Source organism: Dermacentor albipictus, chromosome 3 (genome assembly GCF_038994185.2).
Source record: "Dermacentor albipictus isolate Rhodes 1998 colony chromosome 3, USDA_Dalb.pri_finalv2, whole genome shotgun sequence".
NCBI classification, from domain to species: Eukaryota; Metazoa; Arthropoda; class Arachnida; order Ixodida; family Ixodidae; genus Dermacentor; species Dermacentor albipictus.
In genome coordinates, this window is record NC_091823.1 from 61,753,395 (window position 1) to 61,777,806 (window position 24,412).

General features: G+C 49.3%; 1 protein-coding gene across 2 annotated transcripts; it reads right to left on the reverse strand.

Moving 5' to 3' along the window:
* Nucleotides 1-1,079: 1,079 nt before the first annotated feature.
* LOC135898772 (SAM pointed domain-containing Ets transcription factor-like) lies at nt 1,080-21,612 on the reverse strand. Of its 2 annotated transcripts, none has more exons than XM_065427914.1 (5): nt 21,513-21,612; nt 19,494-20,145; nt 16,082-16,279; nt 12,710-12,919; nt 1,080-4,601 (listed from the first exon to the last, which is right to left on the reverse strand). In XM_065427914.1, the coding sequence occupies exons 1-5, from the start codon at nt 21,555-21,557 to the stop codon at nt 4,222-4,224; spliced, it is 1,485 nt and encodes a 494-aa protein (XP_065283986.1). In that variant the 5' UTR covers nt 21,558-21,612; the 3' UTR covers nt 1,080-4,221. The 2 variants fall into 2 exon arrangements, with proteins under 2 accessions (XP_065283986.1, XP_065283987.1); XM_065427915.1 differs by lacking the exon at nt 21,513-21,612 and adding an exon at nt 20,386-21,446.
* Between the last annotated feature and the right edge of the window lie 2,800 nt (nt 21,613-24,412).

Sequence of the window (24,412 nt, forward strand, 5' to 3'; positions counted from 1 at the left end):
GTTTGAGTGACAATGGGCCTCGGGGATTATAAAAGCAGCGACACGCCGCTCGAAAACAGGATCTGCCGACCCCACCGGGAGAGAGTGTCGCTCCCGACTGGGGTGAGATGTGTAACGCGTTTTCGCCGGACGTCGTCGTGCGAGAACAGTCGCGTTTGTTGTGAGCACTCGGCCCCAGTGCCGACCCGTTCATGTCCTGTATGATAACCTGTATATAATGTATAAAGTCCCTTTTGTTATTGTCATCGACGCCAGGCTCGGAGTCATCGCTACCAACGCTCTGTCACGAAACGGGTGACGAGCGCTACGGGACCACAAAGCCGTAATCGTGGTGCAGCGGTACAAGTTCGTAACAGCATGTCCACGTAAAATGTCATTCATAGCATAGCTCTCTTCTGCCTTGAATTTCTTTCCTTAACCCGGATAATCAATCATGCGATCTATCAACTTGGGTGACGTTGTGTTCTTTGCCGAGTGTTAATGGCACGTATCTACGAGGGGGGTACAAGTTACGGTTTGGTGAAAAGAAACGAGTGATTACAGTACACATGCAAGTGCGTTCCAGCTATTTCGTACATTTCGTCTTCGCTCTTGACTCATGATTTGGTCTGTTCGATGCTGTGGTCTCAAGTGTCGCTGAAGCAGGAAACTTGCACCGAGTTCACGATAATGTTGCCAGACAAATGACAGATTTCTTCAAGCGTACCACAATTACCGTGGCTCTCTCACATCCTCCATCCTCGACAACTGTCACGAATGCGGTAAGCACGGGCAACCTTCATGCTAGCAGCATTGATAAACTTTGCGAGCGTTCCCTATTTCACAGGACTTAGCTGCAACAGCGCGACAAAACAAGGACACACAAAGAAACAAAAACCACAGAACAGGCGCCGTGGGTTCTGTGGTGTGCGTTTATCTGTGTGTCCTTGTTTTGTCGCACTGTTCCAACTTCGCTATATAGTTAGACCAACTAGCCCTCGCCAAGGTGTCACTAATATGAATTCGCAGCCTACAACACCGCCTCGCGCTCTCATTGGGCATGCGAGGTCGAGTTCCGAGGGCTGGACACGGAAACGTAGTGTATTCAAAAACAAGGAGTTTTATTTGGACTCGAAACACAACCTCCAGTACAAGCAACAACGCTTTCACAGCAATGTTGAAAATGTTCCAAGTGAACAAGGAGACAAAAAAGAAAGAATTCGTAGACGCACTGTACACTTGTGCCGATATGGACAAATTTCCGCCGCGGAAGACGATACCGTGATAACAAGTTAATGTGGCATTGCTCGCTTCGTATATCGCTATACGAGCGGGCACGAACAACAAGCGAAGCAATCCTTCTGAAGCTGTCTTCAAGTTAACATTGACAAATCTGTCAAGGCAACCAGAGACGCGAATGCGATCGTACACAAAAATGATGGTACACGCGCAAAGGCACAAGAAGCGAAAAGGCACGAGTCAAGACGGAAGTACGTAGTGACAAACTTTGTACATAAGCGGCGTCGGGCCAAAAATTAGAAGTAACAAAAAGAGAGAAAAAAAAGGTGGGGGGAGGGGGACGCCGTGAGTTTTTAAGACACGAAGTCAAGGCAATTTGCGGATGTCGACTGGCATTCCGGCGTATTAAACATGTATATTGACCTCATCACAAAGATAAGGCTCGAAAATATAGAAGCCAATTTGAATATGGAAACAGTAGTTCATTATTACTGCCTATCAAAGTCCCAGCACTTGGTGCAGTGAAGAAATTATTATTTTTTAAGGGTGACGACTGTATACGAGTACATTACTGGAGTTTGGTACTATTTAGAATTTGTTCACCAAAATTTTTTCTCATTTTGCACTCTGAGGGGTTATTTCCTTTTCCTATTTAGCAGAAATTGACGTCCGCGCCCAGAACGCCAGCGTACTTCTCGCAAAATACCCATGCGGCACATTATACTTTGTAGCATAGGGCGACGAAGTCTACAACAAACAAAACAGCGCACAATATTTTAAAAAGAGAGACACAGGACGCAGCAAACACCTTAGCGAAACCCAACCTCTTTCACCACACATTGCTTCTCTGCAACAACACTACGATACCTTTATAACATATATTAAAAAATAGAATGGGGGGGGGGGGCAAGGGAGTGGGGGTTGTTCTTAGAACATACTACCCGACATATCACGGATATGCGGGGATTCACTCTCGCCTCAACGCCGAGGAGGAGGGAGGGGTGCCCGAGTCTCCTAGCGCCATCTCAGGGCGATTCGCATCCCCACATAGGGCGCGATCGCAGGCCGCTGGGATCGAGCGTCTCCCTGTCGGAGGACCGAGGGAACTTGGGGTTGGAGGTCGAAGGTGACCGCGTGATTTACCGCAGGTAACTCCTGCCACGGGTCCGCGACGAACCCTCCGTGTCACCCCAACGTTACTCCGGTCCGCTCGCCGCGTCGGTGAAAGACTCGTTTAACATGAAGTATGGTGCAATGGGAAGCTAACACACATATAAACAAAACAAACAGACAAAAAAAGGGACGCCGTTCATGGTGAGGTCTCCTTGCGTCGGATGTGAGGCAGGCGAGACGGGTGTCGGTGGCAAGAACGCGACACCGCGGTAATATTTCCTCATTTTCGTATTATATTTTGTTGCAACATAAAAAAATAATAAAAGAAAAGCTGTGGCACGGGAAAAGCGGGTTGGTGGAGGCGATGAGTGGCGCGGCGGATTTTTTTTACACCGATGCGAGGTCGAACCGACTGATGGTGGGGAAATAAATAAATAGATGTTCGGGAGAAGAACAAATATGTCAACACAAGACTTAAAAAAAGAAAGGTAACTGATAACGAACGAGAACAACCTTGGCTTGTTCATTTCTTTCCCACGATCTCTACTTTCGTGAGCAAGATGGGACATTTTAACGTGTCAGACAAAGGAAAGAAACCGTTGGTGTGACTCACTGAACTAAAAAAAAAAAAAAAGAAAACGAACAGAGGAGCACACTTAAAAGTCCGGTTCAGATTTCCGTTTGTTTCAGATCACCATCCTCTAGCATCACCACTGCGTGTGTGTCACAAGAACACGAGATCCACGTATAAGTGTGTGTCCGCACCAACAAGAACAGTTCGTGGCGCGAACAAATAAATAATAGCAGGAACGAAAACAAAAGTAATAATAAACGACTGCAAACAGAGGATACACCATTTCAGTAAAACAGAAGCGGCTGACAGGAGAAATAAAAGCGTCGCGGGCAAATCGCCGGCGCAGGAAGACCTCAGCATGCACGCTCTGAGAGAGGGAAAGCGTCCCCGCCCAATTCCGGACCAGCCGGGAAAGCGGCGGGGGTCAGTAGGGAAGGAGAGCAGCAGCAGCAGCAGCAGCAAAGCTGAAAAACTGCGGGAAGAAAAGGGGACAGGGAGATTTTGCGAAGGAGTCACATTTTACAAGAATGTGAGAAAAGATAAAACTGCTAAAGTACAGGTTTGTGCTCCTGCTTGTATGTAGAAATGAAAGAAACCACCGCGGAGCACTCGTCACAGCAGTATTTCTTTTTCTAGTTTTCTTTTTTGCATCCTTTCGTTTAGTTACAGCCTGCGCTTACATGTTGGGCTTCATTTTGGTGCCATAGCTTAAACCCAATTTGGGCGATTCGAACAGGAGTGATTAAGACGGCATTCTTGGTAAAAGAAGTCGGCTTGACGTCCTCACAATTAAGCCGTTGGTCTGGGAGACTTCGCAGTTTTAAAGGCCCAGTTCGTTCGTTCTAGGATGCTTGCAGTACACGTTTCTTTAGTCTCCACGTTTTAGGCTCTTCGTCTTCTTCCGATCGTTTACTTTCTTTTTTCTCTAGCATTAAATCATCGAATCACTAAAATGCGCATTCATACGGCCGCTATGTAGACTGCGACGAGTGCTCTCCACGGCTTGCACATCGAATGCACGCCGCTGATGAGTAATGCACGCGGCAGCGAGCATTATATGAAAGGCATAACTGGAATCCAAACAAGAGGAGGGGCGCGACAGCAGCAAAGAGAAAGAATGCGAGAGAGCGGTACAGTATTGGGAGGGGAATATGGGACGAACACGTACAACAACGCACAATGCTTGCGCTTTTTTGTTGTTGTTGTTTTTTTTCACGAGGGGGGGAACCCAGGCGGCCACGAAGCACCGATCGAGGCCCAGAACCAGCTGAGAAAGCCTCGCCGGGCCGGGCCGCCCTTACAGGGAACCGGGATCATCAACAGCTGTAGGGCGCGCAGAACTGGTACACGAGCCGCTGCGAGCGCTCCGTCTTCTTCATGATGCCCTTCTTGTAGTACTGGCGGATGGAGCGACTCAGCTTGTCGTAGTTCATGGCGGGCCGGTTCTTGCGCTTGCCCCAGAGCCGGGCCACGCGCACCGAGTCCTCGATCTTGAAGACGCCCCGGTTGCGGTCCAGCCAGCGGATGCAGCTGCCGTACAGCTGCGGCTGCGACAGGAGCTCCTTGAGGAACTGCCACAGGTGGATGTGCGACGAAGAAGGGGCGCGGCCGGCGGCCGCCACGGCGCCCGTCGTCAGAGCGACGCCGGCGCCGAGGCAGCGCTCGGCAATGTCGCTGCTCGTGTCGCTGGCCTCGTCTGCAACGACAAAGAGGCGAACATCGCTGGTTAGGCGCCATCCACCTGAGTCAACACAAAGGGTGTGCGCGCGTGCGAATCGTTGCACTATGCAACCGCTTGCCCATGCTTTCCGCACGTCATGCGGTACCGGCATTCCTGTTCTTGTAAGCCACCCATCTCGACCGTTGTACATGCGGAAGGGAAACGGTTACCTAAAACGTTGTTTCTTTGTGCTTGTGTGTGCCTGTGTGGTCATCTTTAACATCTACCATGCCCCACACCCACCCCCTGCAATAATCCCTTATTGGCGCTGCAAGAAGTTGTGAATAAATAAATAAATAAATAAATAAATAAATAAATAAATAAATAAATACGTAGGTTCATACGATTGAGTACTGATGCGGTCCGCACAGCGCGCGATGTCGGAGGAGAAGGCGAGGGGGAGTTGGAAAGCAGACAAACACTGGCTACAATAGCAGCGGCACTGCCGCAGCGGTGAATTTGGTTGCCGGTGGCAAGCATGTATTTTCTGTTAGCCGAGTTGATGCCAGCACGCATTCGAACCGCCACTAGTATATTGGCAAATAGCAATGCCCATCAGAAAGGCTTGCGCTCCTGCTTGTCCAACTAGCACGAGTCCGAAGTGACTAATAAAGCTTCATCCGTAAAACTACAGTAACTGTGTTTCTCTGCTGACTATATCGTCGACATTTTATTGCTCTTTATGACATTTCAGTGAATTCAGTACGGAATCATATATTAGTGCGGGCGTATAAAAAGTGAAATAAAGGTAATATTCAGCCAGAGCATAACAGAGCTCGTTTCTGACATTCTCGAGCGTTGACTGGCACACGATAACAGTGATATTGCGCCTAGCTTTCAGCCGCCGAGTGCAACGTAGAAGGACAAATGAAAACAACTGCTATAGAGATAACGAAAGATAAGACAAATGCGTGGAAAAAAAAAACAAGAATAGAAGAGACGAAGGGGAGAACGCAGACAACGTCGTCGCCAAGATAGGCAGAAACGTTTCCCAGGGATCAGAGGTGTATTGCTGTCACAAGTCGGGTCACGGGAATAAAACCGACGACGAGTGCCCGCTGCGTTAAGCCCTTTGAGGCACGGAGACGAACGAGCTCACACGAGCTGCGCAGCAAGCTAAATTGCCCAAGGGTATGACGGAAGTAAACAACGCCTCGAGCCAGTTCGTTACTTGAATCGTAGCCACCTGTGAGTCAGTCTTATGTACAACGAGCCAATACGCCGGTGATTGGATAGAAGGTTGCTTCTCGTAAGATGCCAAGATTCTTTTTCTTTCTGTACTTCAGATTCAAAAGGGAACGTCCATTGGGAGACAGAACTACACTTTTTTTTATATAAGACTATCCTACGCCCATGGAAAACATAAGGACACGTGGCAGTAATGTTATTATATGTTAAGACGTATGCCGCTGTATGCTGTTACAGGAGGAATAAATTTAAAGCAGTAAATTATACTGCTCTCCGCATTTACTGCTGTAATGTAAATCTTTAGTGATGGCGCTCTACCGAAATAACGGTGCCAGTACGTTAAACAAAAGCAAACCAAAACGTAATACAACGTGATCATCAAGTCAATATGTACTATTATATACTATCAAGTTTGAGTGCCGACATTATTCATGCCCACTAAATCGCACTCTTTAATTAAGGGTTCAACAACGGGGAAATGACGAAGTTTGAACTAGGCACCAATTTCTGCGCGACCAAAGCGCGTTATTGTTCGCGTTTGTTTCTCGGCGGAAGCGCCACCTGACCCGATACACCGGAAAAAATGGCGCCTTAACACCATTCTCCTTTCTCTCAAGATTTACGTGCCGCAACTCGCGTAGAGCGCACATCACACTTTCTTTTTTTTTTTTTTCAGAGCGCTCAAGCGAGCGGCCAGAGCGAAGGAAACAAGATTTGAGTGTAGAGACTAAGGGTTCGAGTAACACGGGCTCTTTCTGTCTCACGGGAATTCATCCCCACGGACACGCAAGTCGCATAGACGCGAGTACCGAACCAAATCACCACCGTCGGATCCCGCTTCCGTTGCTTCGCATGCGCGCCCAGCACTCTGTAGGCAGCAGAGTGAAGAGCCTCTGTGGGGACTTCGACGCGAAGCTCCGCACAGTGTCAACGGTCTTCTTCCCGCCTGGTCACGTGTGTAGGAACGCACTACCGGTGCACGCGAAGCAACGGTTCGCGAGCATCGTGGCGCGGCGGTGGCAGGTGTGCTGCCGCTCAAGGTCCACTGCTCCTACGGTGCGGCGAACCGTGAGCGTAAGGCACACACGCGGCGGTGGTCCCCACTGAGTTTAGTCAGAGTGACAATTATCTTTCCTTTTCCGGCGATGCTAGCCACTTTCGCGCCCCCTTTTTCTTTCAGTGCCTGTTGTCCCCATTGCATTATATTTGTATCGCTGTCACTTTGTCTCTTTCTCACGCAGAGAATCGCCACCAGCCGAATAACGCCGAAACAACGGAAATGTCTTTTTTTTTTGCTTTTTGCTTTGCAAGTAGGAGCCGCAGAACGTTGCCGCGATTATTACTTGGCGATGTGCGGTAAGTAATACCACATTTGCAGCTTGCTTAAGAACACAGCGAGCTCAGTGTACTCGGAAAAGTAGGTAGGAGAGTACGACTGTGAGCTATATACTACACGCAGTCCGACAACTGTGTCTTGAGCATACCTCTATAGCAATCCTTGGAACAACAAAGCATGCCACTTCTGCGCATATGTTACCCGTGATGCTATCTACGCTTTGCGCCGTTTTCATTCTGTGCGTTGCGAAGGAGCTCCTACGGAGTTTCTTTGTCTTGTCCTTGTGGTTCTTTTTTATGCGAAGCATATTACGAGGGCTCAACCCAGCTCCTCAGGCGCGGCGGTGACCATGAAATCACGTGACACCGTGACGTCACGACAGAGGAGAAGTGGCTTTGGCTCAACTCTTGCAAGACGGGCTGGGTGGGAATCGAACCAGGGTCTCCGGAGTGTGGGACGGAGACGCTACCACTGAGCCACGAGTACAACGCTTCAAAGCGGTACAAAAGCGCCTCTAGTGAATGCGGTGTTGCCTTAGAAACGCGCTGTTTCTAAGGCGTGCGTCTCTTGCTCAGGCGCACATTTCGTTGCCGCGCCGAACGCTGCTTTGCTCGACGCTCACCGCGTCCAATGCGGGGCGCGTAGTCGCTGCCCTGTAGCCCATTGTCTTACACCCCTTGGCGGGTCGACGGGAACGCTGTCGCGTTCCACTCTTGAAGGCGAAGAAGTAATGCATGAGTTGTTTCTTCGTCTAGCCGAACCAAATATAGCCAAGCAACAGCAGTTCACCAGGCTAAACAGTGGTTCAACAACTAAAATAAAGGCTAGTATGCTTCGCATCCTGGGCTTAACCTTACCTAAGCCACAGCCATTTTTTCTCATGCTACTTGTAGCTTGAACATTGTCGTTACCTTGGAAGTCGCTACAGTGCCTAGCCTTTAATAATAGTCGCATAAATCTACTGTCGACCCCCCCCCCCCCCCTCACCACGACCACCACACACACACACGCAAACCCACACCGCGCAAGACGGATGCTACCTGAGTAGAGCGCTAGAATGACGTAGCAAGACGTTGTGCCGTATCTTAGGTAATGACATTGAGACCGACTCAAAATATAGGTCCTGCAGCCCGCGCTACAAACGGTCTCCAAGCCAACCAGATCGTTGTGGACGCGCCACGTAAGCAGAGCGTCCACAGCGAGGCCCAACGAGAACAGCCTTGAAGCCCGACAGAGAGTGGGGACGTCTACCTGGGCTGTCCAGAATACCGACGGTCAAGCCACCAAAAATGAAAGGTGAAAGAAGAAAGAAAAAAAAAGAGGGAAGAGATGTAGCAGGAGAGAAATGAGCGGGTGCACTAACCATGCCCCCTGAAGCCGTGCCAAACACAGGAGAGCCGCTGTGCGCGTATGTATATTCATTCCTTTGCCAAGCCAGCGAAGCGGCGGCAGAAGCAGCAGCAGCAGTATAGAAGAGATAATGAAAGTCCGCTCCCGCTTGTTTCGAAGCGTTCGAGAAGAGAGGCACCACCATCGGACAGGCAGGTGCGCCGCCAGACCAAACCTGAAAGCCAACGATCAATTCGGCTCGGCCTGTCCCGAGCCGGGCCGGCAGTGGAAGACAGCAGAGAGAGAGAACGATGTTTGGGGGAGGGGGCAGTGGCGATAAACGGAACGGGAGGGCAGAAAAACACAAGCAGCAGCAACAACAACGACGACCACTGGGGAAGAAGAAAAAGAAGGAAGGAAGATGGGACCGGCCGCCCGGGCCTCCAGACCGTTGCCCCTGCGACTGAATCAACGAGAACACAGGGAAGAGTACAAAAAAAAGGAACAATAACGAGAGAAGAAAAGCAGAAAACGAAGCCGCGCGGCGGGGCAAGGCGAGGACTGAGTGCGCGCGCCCGAGCGCGCCCCGAAATGAAACTTCTTCCCCTCCCGCAGCAGCATCCCTCCCCTTACGGCGGCAACACCCGAAAGAGGGTAGGCGGCTTCGGCGAGGGTGAACAGGCGGCTCGAGTAGCTTCGCGGAGTAATCCACCACGCCCTGTTCTCTTCCATCCGCGCGCGCGTTCCCGAGACGCGAAGAGGTCGAAACAAGAGGGGGGCTCAGCAGCGGAGGAGATGGCACAGGACGAGGCGGCGGGGAGGGTCGGCTCGAAAAGTGGAAGCAGGCAGCCAAGCGAGAGGAGCCGACGCCCATCGCAGTCGAGGGGTAGAGGGGGGGAGGCGAGCTAGCATCAGCAGCAACAGCGGCGGCGGCGGCTATAAAGATTCCAGGCCCAATCGCCGCCGGTAGAACGGCCGCATTCCAGCGTCGGGCCCCCTCGAGCGTCCAGCGAACTTGGCTGCTCGGCTCTTACGGCGGCAAGCAACGGCAGCATCATCGTTCGAGCCAGTTTTGAGCTCCCTCTCGCCTTCGCCTCTCCTAGATGGGCGGGAAGTGGAAGAACAGGTTGCCGTTCGGGAAGAAGAAGGTAGTAGCACCGTCGGCGGCAGCTCTGACCCGAGTCAGGTTAGGCTTCTGGAGAAGCCACCGATGCTGCCTTTTTCAGGCGGTGCCGGTCCCTCCGTCGTTTGGGGCAGAGAGGAGGCTGCGGACCGTCGGATGGGGCCGGCTCTTTCCTTCGGCTGCTACCCCCGAAGCTCGGAAAGATCGGCGGCTCCAAATTGGGAAATTTTCGTGCCTCTCTGGTCTGCGTGTGTTTGTTTTTGCGCGTGAGAGCGCGAGCACGCGTAGAATACCACCCCTCTCTGGTGGCGGCCAATAGCTTTCGCCCTCCCCGTCTCGTATCTCCTCAGCGCAAAGCAATACTCCCCCCCCCCCCCCCCTATTTTCTACTGCCACCTCCCAATTCCACCTGCTTCGTTCTCTCTCTCTCTCTCTCCCTCCCTGCTCTGATCGAACAGCTACGGACACTAGCGTTATCCCATACCCACAGTTTCGAACCTAACCCCTCCTCCCCCCTTCCTCCCGCTGCTGGTTTCTTTTCAAGACGTCCATCGCCCACGTACACCAGTCCTCCTCGCGTAAGCCAAGTTTAGTGGCGCGCTTCTTACAGCGGGGCCCTTTGTTGCGTGAGGAGCAGCGAAAAAAAAGAAAACAAGAAGCGAACCAAACGCAAGCGAACCGGCATGACTGGTAGCCCGTGTTTTTTTTTTTTTTTTCTCGGAGGGGTGCTGAATGTGTAATTTGGAAGCCCCCGAGAAAGCGGGCGAAACGCTCGCAAAAGAAGGCGACTCCGCGAAACCAAAGCCCAGCAGCAGCAGCAGCAACGGCAGTTGGCGGCTCACCGCGTCTACGCGGAGGCGCGACACATCGAGCGACCGCGCCATCAGCACTGCTATCAGCGGAAACGTCGCGCCGCCGCTGCGCACGAAGGCCTCGCGCGCGCGTTCGCGGGCTGTTTCTCTTTTGTTTCGCCCCGCGCCGTTTCGTCGCCGCTGTTGCTGCAAGACCGGCGGAAAAGGCGTCATCTGGTCGCTGGCGTCCGCTGAGCTGCGCACACTGCCGGAGCTTTCATGGCGCGATGGACGTCGGCGACAACGGAAGGACGCCCCCCGAAGCACGCACCCAGCAGATGCCGCTCTTGCGGGTGGAAAGTCATGGCTTGTGTCGTCATAAAAGAATGAGAAAGTGCTTGCTAACCGTATGAAGTGGCTGTAGACAATAAGAACTGCTGCGATTATAGCATTCGCCGCTTTATAACAACAACGAATATTCGAGTGATTTACTACGAGAAAAGTAGCCCTGAACGGCTAGCTACACAGCGTTATGAAGAGAGGGGGAAGAATCATAAATGTGTAAATAATTGAGCTGATGAAGAAGGATTGCATACAGTGACGAGATAATTCCTAGATCAGCCCATCCACGTAGCATTCCCTTTAAAAGTTCGAAAACGGTGCTTAGTTTGTCTGGTCGTTCAGAAATGATGACAGTTCGGAGAGTGCCCGATTGTTCAACCGCAGCAAGGAGGCGTACACTGAGTATCTCAGTACTCGAATTTATCAACAAGCAAGGATAAAAGGACTTTGAGATGCTGCGCATCTTCGCATGAACAGCTGTGAGGTAGAAACAAAGGAGCTCCTTCCCGCTTAGTAATCTTGTAACATGCGCAACCTGCAAGCGGTGAACTTTAAGACAAGCGAGCTCCGTAGATATTAAGCGTCTTTTCACACAATTTATTCCAAGAATATATATATATATATATATATATATATATATATATATATATATATATATATATATATATATATATATATATATATATATGAATGCGTTGCGACACAGAAACGAAATTCTCGCCTACTAACGTCACGAGTCAGCACCATTTCCGCTGCTCTGGCACCTAGACTGCTCGGTCGTACGACCTGATAAGACCGTTTCCACCCGTCCAAGAGCGGATTGCTTGGAGGAGCGCAATGTCGTACAACTTCGATAGCAAGAGACACTCCCTAACCGTTAGCGACAGACTGCACTTTCCCTCTCTCTCTCTCTCTCTCTCTCTCTTTCTCTGTTCCTTGCATGCGTTTTTTTTTTTTGCAAGAATAAATCGCGTTGTTGTGGGAGATAAAAGCTCCGGCCGTTTAAGGGAAAGTCCCAAGGAAATTTTTGCTCGGAGCATTTCTAAACGTGTCGTGCAGTGGCAAGCGCATACGCCGCACAGTTGGCATCGTATGTGCACTCCAAGTATACCCGACAACACGTTCACGTGATCACGCAGTATATAGAAACACATGACGCGGACCTTATTAAGCCTGCCTACATTGAAGCGCGCGCTTTGGCGCAACCGAATACGGATAAAGAAGGCTGAATCGGAGTTTTGTGAACGGCATCGAGTTATGACGCAGCCGCTGAACGAAATGACTGCCCTTGAATAAGTTTTCAGTGTCTCCATATTGAACATTGTAGTTTCCAAGCGACGCGCAGCGTTAGCGCATAAATCTTGGTCGCAACAACGCGCAGTTATTGTTTAGAGCGAACAGAGTACTCTGCTCAGTGCAAAGGATTCTCCGCAGTATACCGTGGAGAGATCGCCGAGTATCCTGCAGCGATAAAGAGGCACATTCTTTTCGTCTTAGCTATTTTCTCCCGAGTATAACAGCTCTGAGCAGTTAGTGAACAGGAGCACTCCGAGTTCCTTCGAAGGCGCTTTCTCGACGGAGGAATTACCGACGCTTGCGCGAGCCGGTAACAAGACTGTTTCTAGCGCGTATCTGAGGGATCCTGTTCGGCACATCGGAAATTCTCGTTAGTATTTTACCTTTAATTTTTCACCTCTGTGTTATTTTTCTCCTTAGTATTTCATCTTTCATCTTTTCCATCAACAGTATTTCATCTCAACAGTGTTTCACCTTTTTCATAATTATTATTTCACCTTTCTTTTTTCCTAAATATTTCGTCATACTTATTATAGGCCGATGTTATTCCGCTTCACGAGAGATTGGTCTACTCAAAAGCTCTCTTTTCTATGGGTCACTCTGGAGGAATTCGCGTGAAAGTATGAATTTTGCGGGGTGGAAAGTAGGTCTACACAGGACGTCCGCAGCCACTACTCACCGTCGCTGTGGGTGGCTTCGCTGTGGCTGTCGCTGTGGTGGCTGAGGGGCGAGGTGCGTGGCGGCGAGGCGTCCGGCGCCCCGCTGCCCGAGATGGTCTGGCCCAGAAGGCTCGCGAGGTCGAGCACGCTGTCTTCGGGGCAAAACTGCGTCGCCCCCGACCGCTGGCCTGGCTGCTGGTGATTTTGCTCTGACGTCCGCAGGTGCGCGGCTGCAGGGGACAACGAAACAAAGGAAAAGAGCAGCGTCACTCTCCTGTCGCAGATTCAGTGATCGATGGCTGAAGCTCTGGCCATGCTAGGAGTTTGGCGCCAACGCACACTAAAAAGATAACCCGGCTCAAATCATCTAGGCTGTGTTTAAGACGAAGGGATTGAACTCGGCAGCTCGCCACACAGGCGCGCTTGCAGAGTAGGTTTTTGTGTATGGGCCATGCGAACCTCCTGACACTCAATAATGGGATATTCAAAACCAGCTCTGTTGAATCATCAGGCTTCAATAGCAAGACGGGTCGGGTCAGGGAAGGGGACTGACGCTTAGTCAGGCATTCGTGCCTTTTTGTCAACCTCTTTGACAGAGATTCTTTGTATTTTTTCTGTCAAAATAAACATTCATTCAATCATTAATTAATTAGTTAATTAATTCATTTATTCATTCTAAGACATTGGCTATGTCAAGAGTCAAGAGTTTTCAGACTGGTCCATATTCTCCCGAGCTTTTCACATGGCCTGAATCAGAGCTCGCATTCCCAAAAAGACTCCTATTCTATATACATCAGTACGAGCAAATTATATGCAAAATCCTGGGGCTGGACATATTGACGGAGGCAGCCAATGGGAATTCGAACGAAAAGCTTTGTGAATTCGCCCCTAGATGCCGTGCGCAACTGAAACCATTGTGCACTGAAAGTTTTATTTAAGGAAGATACTTTGATAATTTAATGTAGTTACCTTCTTTGCACCCTCTGTTAAAATTGCTTTAAAACGGCTTGACCGATAGCTGACTGTATAATGCTGTGTTACTTAATGTTACTTAATGTACTGCTGTGCTATTCCCTTTGTGGCCTACCGGGCTCAGCCTGGTTAACCTCCTTGCCTTTCCCTTATGACTATTCTCTCTCTCTCTTCTCTCTCTCTCTCTCTCTCTCTCTCGCTCGCGGTCTCGCTCTGCCGACCTGTCGGCTTTTATCCCCCCCCCCCCCCGTCATCCTTGTCTGCTTGTTTCCGTACTTCAGCGTTTTTCCATAACAGTTTTAGAGGCGACGTCACCCCGAATGTCTTTCTTGCCAGCTTGCCGCTCCCTTGTTTACGATAGACAACGAAATAAACAGCTCCAGCGTGACGTCAGCCGCTTTAGAAGGCATGCACTGCTGCTTGCTTTCGGGAGTCATATTCAGAGCATGTTTGCAGTTCACCTACCGATATGGTGGTGACAGTGACGGCTTCCTGCCGACAAAATGTTACAGCCTCGTAAACAGGCCTTTACAGCTCAGTACGTGCAGGCACCGTGCCCAGAGATATCGGCTATGCGCACGAGCGTTTTATCACTGAGTTGTACCTAGGCCTTCAAAGAACCGCTCGACAAGGGAACTGAACATGAATGGGCGCAGAAGATGGCTGTACTTGGCAGCTCGGTCCCTTCCCCCTTTATCGTTATATAGCTACTAGCATACTACAATTCTTTATTTTTCGTCTTGGCCGCCTTCATTCTGCCTTTTTGCTTTAAGATGCCAGCTCGCCCATTTCTTGTAGCTGATATGATCTTGAGGGAGCAGGTGCACCTTCTGCACCCAGCTTCCACAGCCCAAAAATGCAAATGGCTACTGAGTCGTGAAAGGGCGTTTAGTACTCGCTGCCCGAACCACACTAAGCGCCTGACATGTGTAGGGTTATCATACGTGCATTAGTACCGGCACTATCAGACCCCCTATCGGAAGAACATCAGCAAAAAAAAAAAAAACAGCTTTCAATGCCCCCGCTCCGCTATCAGGCTCCCTACAACAGCGCTCGTAATGTTCCACTGCAGAGGCACTTGCCCGATAGACATGTCTGCAGACGGCGCTCTCTATCCGCCGCACTATTTTTGTACACTTTGGAACACCGTCGGTCGTATGTGCGCACTCTTGCTCGTCGCAACGAGATCGTAGCCCTCGAGAGTATGATGTTGCTATCGTAGCTGTCGCAGCTTATCTAATGAGGCCCGCCACAACCCACGTCATCGCGCAAATCGGAAGCTACATGCTTAGGATATTTCATGTTATTATGAGCAATGTCCAAGTGTACTTGGGTCCGTTCCAAACACGGCCACAGTTTCTTATAGGACACCAAAAGGAGCCCTCAAAGTATTTTTCCCGACTAATGGTACTGCGCGACATGTAATTACTGACTAGTGCCGATTACTTTTTTCTCGTGACAACCACAGTTTGGTGCAGAATAACGAGTGGCGGTGAGATTTGAATGTACACCTTTCCAGCTACCTCGATTAGCGGCAAAGCTGCAATAAAACGACCGTAACGGTACAGTTGAGACGCGATTCAACGAAGTGATGAGCTCGGTCGAATTGTTTCGTTAAATCGGGACGTTGGTAAAATGGTGAAAGGGATTGTCCGGTCCTTCGAAATCTAAAAATGTAACGTAGGGACACTCAAAAGCTACCGCGGCATTGTATTTGCCGCTAACCCACGCCTGCACGTGTTAAAAGTCCGCGAGGCCGGCCCAAATTGCTTGTGCGAGACACACACACACACACACACACACACACAAACACACACACACACACACACACCTCGCTGTTCAGGAGATAACTGCGAATTTAATATGTCGCAGTGAAAGAACGTGACGTTCATCTGCGTGCGCTTCACCAGTAGTGGGCTTACACACTTCCCGTCTGTGTGAAAATTAGAACTCGTCTGTGTGAAAATTAGAAAGAAGTCACCGTTTTTTCACTCATTTATTTTAGGAAGAACTTCGTTAGATCGAGTTTGGTGAGCCAGTTAATTTCGTTAATTCGGGTTGATGACAACATTGACTCCTATGGGTATCCACCGGGGAATGGAAATTTCTTCGTTAGATTGGGAACTTCGTAAAATCTAATTTTGATAGGTTGAGTTTTAACTGTATTCAGAGTCACGATATGCCACTTCGCTTTATGACAGTCCATTGCAACGAAGATTTGTGTTTTACTCCGCAGCGCGGTCGAAACTTCGTCGTGAGATTTTTCGAAACTTTGGTTTCTGTATCTTTGCCCGATTTCCTTCCGCGCAGGGTAGAAAACAGGACCTTCGTATCGCTGACCTCCCAACCTTCCCTCTCTCTATTTCACTCCCTCTACCCCGACCCCATCACTGAAGCCAGCTACACAGAGGTGCACTCACCGGACTTCCATATTTCCAGCTGCGCGCTGAAGATGTCTCCCGATCCTGGAGCACGGATTCTGAAGTCTTCCTCGCTCAGGGAGCACAGTGTGGGGCCGTTCATGTTGAAGTAGTCGGTCCTGAACGACGGGCAACCGTACTGCTGCTGAGTCCACACCAGCCACGAGTGGACGTTTGCCACACTCCACTGATAGGGATCTGCGCGAAGTAGAGAAGGAAAAAAAAGCATGTAGTTTTGACGATTATGATGATGATCCTCTGCCATGGCTCGCATACACTAAGGGGGATTGGCCAAGAATCGGGCGGAAAGAGGTAGCTAAAGCAAAGTCTTATTTGAAAACAATAAACGCTTATGCTACATATATTTCTCATGATGCGCTTCTTCCTTTTTAACGTTCCTTTGATAAAGCAAGCTAGTAATGGATGATGCAATGCCAGCATAGTCGGCTGATCAACACGCCCTGTAACTAGGGTATTGTAGTAAGTTTACAGAAAGTCTATTTTCTTTTGTTACTTTTGCTCTCGCTCCTTCTAAGATTATTATTATCATTGTTGTCGTGATGAATAAGACGAACAGTATGAACTGAAGATGAAGCCCACCACCAACAGCAGCAGCATGGTGATCGCTTCGCGCAAGACGACGCTGAAGTTACGGTTCAGAGTGCTGCCCGACGTAAATGCTCTAGCCGCCTGTTCCGGACAATACAACTCACTTTATTATTATTATTATTATTATTATTATTATTATTATTATTATTATTATTATTATTATTATTAACAAGGCTTTGAAAATAGGCAGGGATAATGCAAAAAGTGTATTTCAATTATTTTCGTTTTGTACTTCGCCAGTGGCCTGCGAGTAGCTCAGTCCACTTTATCACCGAGATCGACCAGCCGTGAGCGGTGGATGATAGGAAACGAATAGGATTGAGCGATAGGAAACGTTACGTTAAACCGGCCCAATACTCTAGATGCTCTAGGTGCTTGTCACCCATGCGCTTATTACTTGCGCGTGTAGCGTGTAGTACCTGCGTATGAGTAGGTCATTTCATGAATCACCTGTCTCACATGGAATAGCCATGCCACATGTATGACCAGGAAAACATCTCCAACACCCACTAAAGAATGCATCGCTCAAGATAAATTACACATGCGCAGTTCCCAAGCACGGTGGTCTAGCCATAAAAGACGACACGATTCCCCCATTTATTTATTTATTTATTTATTTATTTATTTAGTTAGTTAGTTAGTTAGTTAGTTAGTTAGTTAGTTAGTTAGTTAGTTAGTTAGTTAGTTAGTTAGTTAGTTAGTTAGTTAGTTAGTTAGTTACGAGGTGCCGATCGTAAGAACAGGCGCCCGCCAATAGGGATCGCGAACGGATGCAATTAGAGACACTTCTTAGGAGAACAATAACAAAGGCTTCGTGATTCTGTACACAGAGCTCCGACATGCAAAGGCACATGTTCCACAAGTTCACTTAGATTGGGGCAATAAAGGTTCTTCGTGTCCCTTTAGCCCCCAAGTATACAGTAACGCCAAGCGAAACGAGTTGAAGAAGCGCGACTTCGAAGCATATATGTGCTGCAAACGAGAGTGTATAGACGGCGCACAGCCGTGAAAGAACAAGCCCCGCAATTGCGACACGGGTCAGTGATAATCGATGCAAATAGGGGAACGCGTTGACATTGCAAGACGGCGCGTTCGGAAAACGCCCAAAGGGGTGGCGTGAAGTGATATGGAACGGCACAGAAGAGCCATGCTGAGGAAAGTATCATTTGCAAAGGAAAGTTGCCGATATTCCAACGTGTCGTTATGTGTCCCGTTAAGTTTTGTTGATCTGATTCCTTTATTTCCTATACTTTCGACTTTTCCTCAACGCAGTGAGCTCTTCTACACTTGCATTAAAGTAGCTAGCCACCAAAAAGAAAAGTAATTTGTGCCGTTCTTCAGATATAAACGGGTAACAAGCGGGCAACAGTGTGTCGGCAACGGGCATACATGTATTCGGTGACATTAAGGAAACGCTTCATATAAACAGCGGAAGGACATTAAGCACAGCGTGAACAATACATTTCCGTAGGCCTCATGTCTGATACGCAGCTCAGAAATTTGAATTAAGCCTAGATTTTTGGCGTTCAGGATCAGCCTGGTGGAACTCGCTTGTGCTGGCAATGTAACTAAACGCAACAGGGTTGGTTGCTGCACTGGCTAACATCTCTTCTGTTTCGAATATCGCGAGAAAAAAAATGTCAGACTAGCTGGCAAAGAATGTGGAGAACAAGGAATGGACTATGTGGACTCAGTATATAGGCGTTTACACAGAGAGCGGTGAGGACGAATTGACATTGCTTCTCGTTCGTAAGTGCTTTTCGCCATTGGCTGGCCGCCTTTACGATTGGCTGGAATTTTCTGCTACGAACAATTCAAGAATAACTCTTTGTAAATACAGGCTCTGCTTTGTCGGAACTATAGTTATGGTGGTGCAAGACAATGCAGTTCGTCATCTTAATTACTTAAGCATACAAAGTTCCACAGGTGCGTCTGATTGGTAAAGAAGCGTTAGCGTTATATGTGACACATTGGGTAAGTGTGCAAAGCAGCTGATGTCATCGCCAGACCAATGGGCCTTTTGAATCGGGATGATGATCGTAACAGTTTCATAGCAAGTGAAAGCGACAAAACCAGCTTGACATGACTCAAGACAGTGCCTTTTTTGTTAAGTAATTTGCTTTCCATGTTGTAACAGTCACACACACACAAAAAAAAGCTTTATTGAACACATCAATTTAACTCGCAACGAAAACGAAATGCCTTAGAAGCTGTATCCGTGCATTCCAGCTCTCATCGCGAAAAAGCGCTTGTGGCTGTTCTCATTGTTACGGCGACTCTTGACGATTGTGATATCGTTATAATTCTTCCGGAAATAAATGTGCACTTTTTATACTCAGCGTGTAAACACCTAACAACAGCAGCCTCTCTCGTCAGAACTTTGGCATTGTGAAACTATAGACCATGTATTCAGCAGCGCCAGAATTGGTACTCAACGATGCTTGATGCTGAGGCAGGTCAAGCATAAAGAAATGAGAGCGCGAGAGAAAGGAAACTTGTCCCAAAATAGGTTTTCACTACAAGGAACATTTTATAGCTCTAGCGTTGACGTTTCGCGCCGTCATCGACGCCGTACAGTACCACAGAACCGAATTGTGTGGCTTTACGCCTCATGCTGAGTAGCATTCATTAGTAGCCTACAGACGTCTTCCGGCTTCATGCACCTTTCCTCACTTCGTGCTCACTGAAACTCTCGCAAAGTGCGCAGATACTTCGCGATGTGCGTGCGCTATGCTGCCATCTCGCCAGCTCACCAGAAGCTCCGCAAAAGGACGGCGCTCAACAACGAAGGAGCAGTACTCACTCGGCGAGATGTTGAGGATCTGGCAGGCAACGTCGATGTCCTTGGCCGCCTGCTGCATGGCGAGCAGTCGAAGCTGGTCGAGCTTGTCTGCGGATAGTGATGTGCAACAATCCGCAGCCGCGTCACTTTCGGCACAGTCCTCGGTCTTGATGGCGAGCCGCTGGTCGTACGAAGGTGGCGGAGGACGGCACGCCTTGGCGGGCGCGTACGTCATGGCAGTGGTGCCGTGGCAGCGCACTAATCCGGCGCACGGTTCGTCGTACATGCTGGGGCTGCCCGGCTGAGCCACCAGCGCGACGGCAGCGGCGTTCCCTGCAGCAGCCGGTGGCTGTGCAGAGGCTATCGCCGTGGGCGCTGAGCGCGGGTGAGACGCGACGCAGTTCTTTGTCACATTCACGAGTTCCTCGAGAAGCGCGGGATAGTCCAGCATGGCGTTGCCGCCCCCGCCGTTGTTCATCATGCACGACTGGGGCGACGAAGGAGCCGACTGTGGCTCTTGCTTGATGCGGCAAGGGACCGGCAGCGCGCCGGTCATGCCGTTCTCGGCCTCGTCGAACCAGACGCCCAGCTCGTTCATGCCCCACGTGTCGGCCATGGAGACGGGACTGGCGACGCCCGCGGAATGGCTCGGACTCGGGACCAGTTGATGACGCTGCACGAAAGAAAAAAAGGAGCACAAGAAGGGCACGAAGGTTAGCAAGAAAGGTCGCGCAACAGTGTTACGAAATATCGAGCGTAAGACTCTTTCAACAATCGCGCCCACGACATCACTCTGGTAAAGATTCCCATAAAGTTGACCACCGTCTTACATATTGAAGCCCATAGCAAAAGTTCGGCGGCAGCTGTTCTTTTGGGACAATCAACAGTTCAAACACTCTGGGAAGTGTTTTACCGGGCTCGTCATAGAGGACGTCGGCGCAGCATGCAGTCACGGGTGTATCGAGGAGGCCTGGTGGGACGAAGCGTTCAGCGCAGCATCGGGCGGTTAGCCTGGAGGCTACTCTGTGTTAGCTGACGGGGGGCCCTCTTTGCCGCCGGCGTGGTGGTGGGAAGGAAGGCTGGTTCGTGGACGGCCTGGCCGGCTAGCGACGGTGGGGAGGATGGGTGTGCGCGCGAGACGAATTCGCCATTAGGAGAAGGCCACCGCTCCTCGCTGGCAGGCTCTTTGCGAGCTGTACAACGCCGCCACCGTGGGCATCTCTCTCCTCGCCCAAACCGGTTGGCTCGACCCTCGGTCGTGTGATGCTTGCTAAGCTGTTGCTGCCACTCTGGGCACACGGGGGAATGGGACGAGGAGAAGGAAAAAGACTAAAACCAAAGGAGGGCGTAAAAATGGGCTCCGCTTATTCCGCACGTGGAGGGCGACGGGGGAAGAGGCGATAGCAAACAAACAGGTGCAAATAAACGCGATCGGGACGTCGTACGAAAAGCCTTTCCAGGGGGTCCACTGATGCTGTCTCTTCACGGTGGCGCCTGTTCTGGCCTGTGGTGCGCAGGAGTTAGCGTTCACTTGGGCGAGTGGAGTTGTATCCGAAAGTGCAGCTTGTCAGCGGCCGTACATGCAATCGTGCAAACACACACACACACACGCCAAGATACACCCGCAAATGCAGGTGTAACAGGTGGCAATGCTAGAGTTCACAACACACCAAGTGGCCAAGCGAGAAAAGTCTTATGTTGCTCGCATCTTATATGAGCCTATAATTTCAATGACAGTGTCAAATCAAGAGTCTACAAATCAAAACAATATTTCAATATTTTTTTCTTGTACTAAGTGGTAACAGCGCGTAGGAGCACCTAATTGCTGGCGCCGTCGTTACTTATTCATTCATCTTGCACGTGAAATTGATTCATATGTATGTAACCACACATTTAAATTGCCTATTTCACTCCGGACCCCTGGCCAGTAAGTTTAAGAAAAAAGAAAAGCCCCGGCCCTAGCACGGCCGAGATGCCACCCTCAACCCAACCGGCATCGCGGCAACAAGCCCCCGCGCGCGCGTGCACGGCGATACTCACGGGTTCTACGGCTGGGTAGTGCGGCGAAACAAGCGACTTTAACATTGCTACCTCACGCACACATCACGCACAAGAACTATGACGCGACCGGCGGGCCGCGCAGGTTTTATACGGGGCGGCGCGCGCACGTGACTCCAACACGGCGTGACGTCACGCCTATCGACGTCGTCGCCACCGGCGGTCGGTCGCCGCGGCTCGCTCGCTCGCGAACGCCGCTGCAAGAGGGCGTCGGCAACGCGACGGAGCGCTCCTTGTGGCCGCACACGAAACGCGTGGCGACGCGCAACGCAGCGGCCGGTCCCGCTGGGAGGAGCGTGCGACCAATTGCGGACAACAGTGGCGGCTCGGGGCGCGAGTAAAAGTCCTGGCGTGGCGCGGGAAAGTTTTATGCGAGTGGTCACGCGATGGGCTTTAATTCACAAGACGACGCGGGCGTTCTTTGAGCTCAATGTCCTGGCAGTCGTCACAATACTTCTCGCTTACTTCTGTTGCTCTTGTTCTTCTGTTCTTTGTTTCATTTGTGATAGTGTGTCTGTCGGATCCTCTTTCTTTTAGGTTTCAGAATTAACAACTGGAAGAAAAGAGAATAAAAGATGAACTAAGAGTAACATTCATTGTGGCGACTGCTACGTTACACAGACCTCAAGAAGAGCTATATACCATTTAGACCCATGTAAGTAATAGAAGTTCCACTACGCACAACAACAACAGCGCGGAAAACAAATAGCGAAGTATATACACTAAACTGTCCGTTCGCATGTGCCATGTGTCTCACGTAATTGTGCCAAAATTTAAACATATGCAAGTGCCACGTAGCTTGATGGAACCAAGGTAATATTGTTGGCCGTCGCTTGAAACAAGTGATTATTTTTGTTTGTGTATCGCCTAATCGTATAATTAGTTATTATTCATTAATCAACTTCTCAAATATTGTATTCAGACAAAAAGTGTCAATGAGATATTCGTAGACCATCCTGAAAAATTCCCGATACAGCTTTTAGTTGCGAAATAAATGCCATAGACGTAACAGCTTTCTCCAAGAGGATCAGATTTTTGGGCTAGTTAGTTCGTCGCATTAATTTAAGTCATAGCGCTGGATTGACACGAACAAGAAAAACGATAGGATAGCGCACGTCTTGTCGTCTTGTCCGTGTCAATCCAGCACTATAACTTCAATTGGTGCTTTTTCGAAGCCTGAAAGAAAGCCCGCATAATACAAAAAAGTACCACGCGGCTAGTCGCACGGCACTTCGTATTTACCTACAGGATGTCATCAAGTATAAACGGGTGCTTCAAACCTTTATAAAGAAAGATTTAACGGAAGCTGTCAGTTCTGTCGGCTATCTGCTTCCCAGCCATCTGCTTGGCAATTCGAGATTTAACATTTCCTTCGCCGCAGCAGCATAACGAACAGGTGCACCATGACATACTGGAATAAGCAATGTTTGCGTTCAGCACTTCGTAAAACAGGCCCCACACTTTCGTTAAGGATTTCACACTCGTTCACATTTCGTATTGTCGCTCAATATTCTCAGTCCTAACATTCTCATTCGATCATTATTACCCTAACTTTCACTCCTCCGTGTTCACTCTCAGATCACTAGATGTGACTGTTATCTAAAATGATATAATGTTTTAAGTTTTACATACCATCCATCACTGAATTTAATTTAAACATGTAGCGGTATTTCTGACTCACCCTGTACACCTTACGACAACAGTGACCCAGGTTTGAAGGGAAAATGTCCTTCTTATATTCTTGACAATCTGCCACAGTGCACAGAACGCCGAAATGTGTTTACACAAAAATGGCAACAAAGACTTCTTTATGATAAGCGGCTTTTTGAATACCAGTGATAAGAGCACCTCGTGCTTGAATGGTGGTCCTCGGAGCTTGATTATTCTTAATCGATTACATCTTAATTTTTTCGCTTCGTTCAAGCTTAACTGGCATGCTGAATATGTTTAACTGCCCATTCAAAAATCTTTGTGAAGGCACTAACTCATGATGACTTTGAATCGATGCGACGCTGTTTTGCCTAGTTCATTCTGCCTTCATCGGTGTCTTTGTTTCGTTTGAGAATTTCATCTTATTTGAAGTGCTAATGTTGCGTCATTTATGAATCTGCCTAAACAATGGATCAGACAAATTTGTGCTGTCATATGCGTTAATTTCCGCAGCTTTGTACTTGACAATGATCACACTTTTTCCTATATAGTACATTCTCAGTAAAGTAAACGTCTTGATTAGTTTACATCGTAGCTTATGGATGGATGGAATAATTTTACTGAAAGGTCCTGCGAGCTACGGGGCGCAAGGTCCCATAGAGCGGGCTACTCCCACGTTGGGACCGGGAGTTTTAACTTCCTGGCCGCATCGTGGGCTCGCTGGACGGTCCAGAGCTGCTCCGACAGGTCCGTACTGCGTAATTCTTCTTGTAGCCTGGCGGAGTCTTGAAGCTTGCTTGCGTGGGTCCGATCACAGGGCCAGAGCAAGTGATCTACGTCTAGTGTGCTAAGGCAATTTTAGCAATATGAGGTTGTGTATAGGTCAGGCATGTAGTGATGTAGTCTGTTCTGCGTAGAATACGTGTTGGTTTGAAGTATTCTGAACGTGAGGGCTTGAGGCCTCGTATGCTTATTGCGAGGTGTGTTGCATATTCTGCGGTCTAGATAGAAGTGCTTTGTAACCTCATTGTATGTGGAGGGAGGGTCCCGATTCTCGCTGGGATGGTCACGACAGGAATAGGTGGCATCGCGGAGGGTTAGATCTCGCGCGCTTCTGTGAGCCATCTCATTGAGATTGGGAGGGGATGTTTCTTCGTCAAAAGTACAGGAGTTGTACTGAAGCTTGTTTTATACTGTTTTCCAGATTCGCTGTGCTGTTGGACCAAGTAACC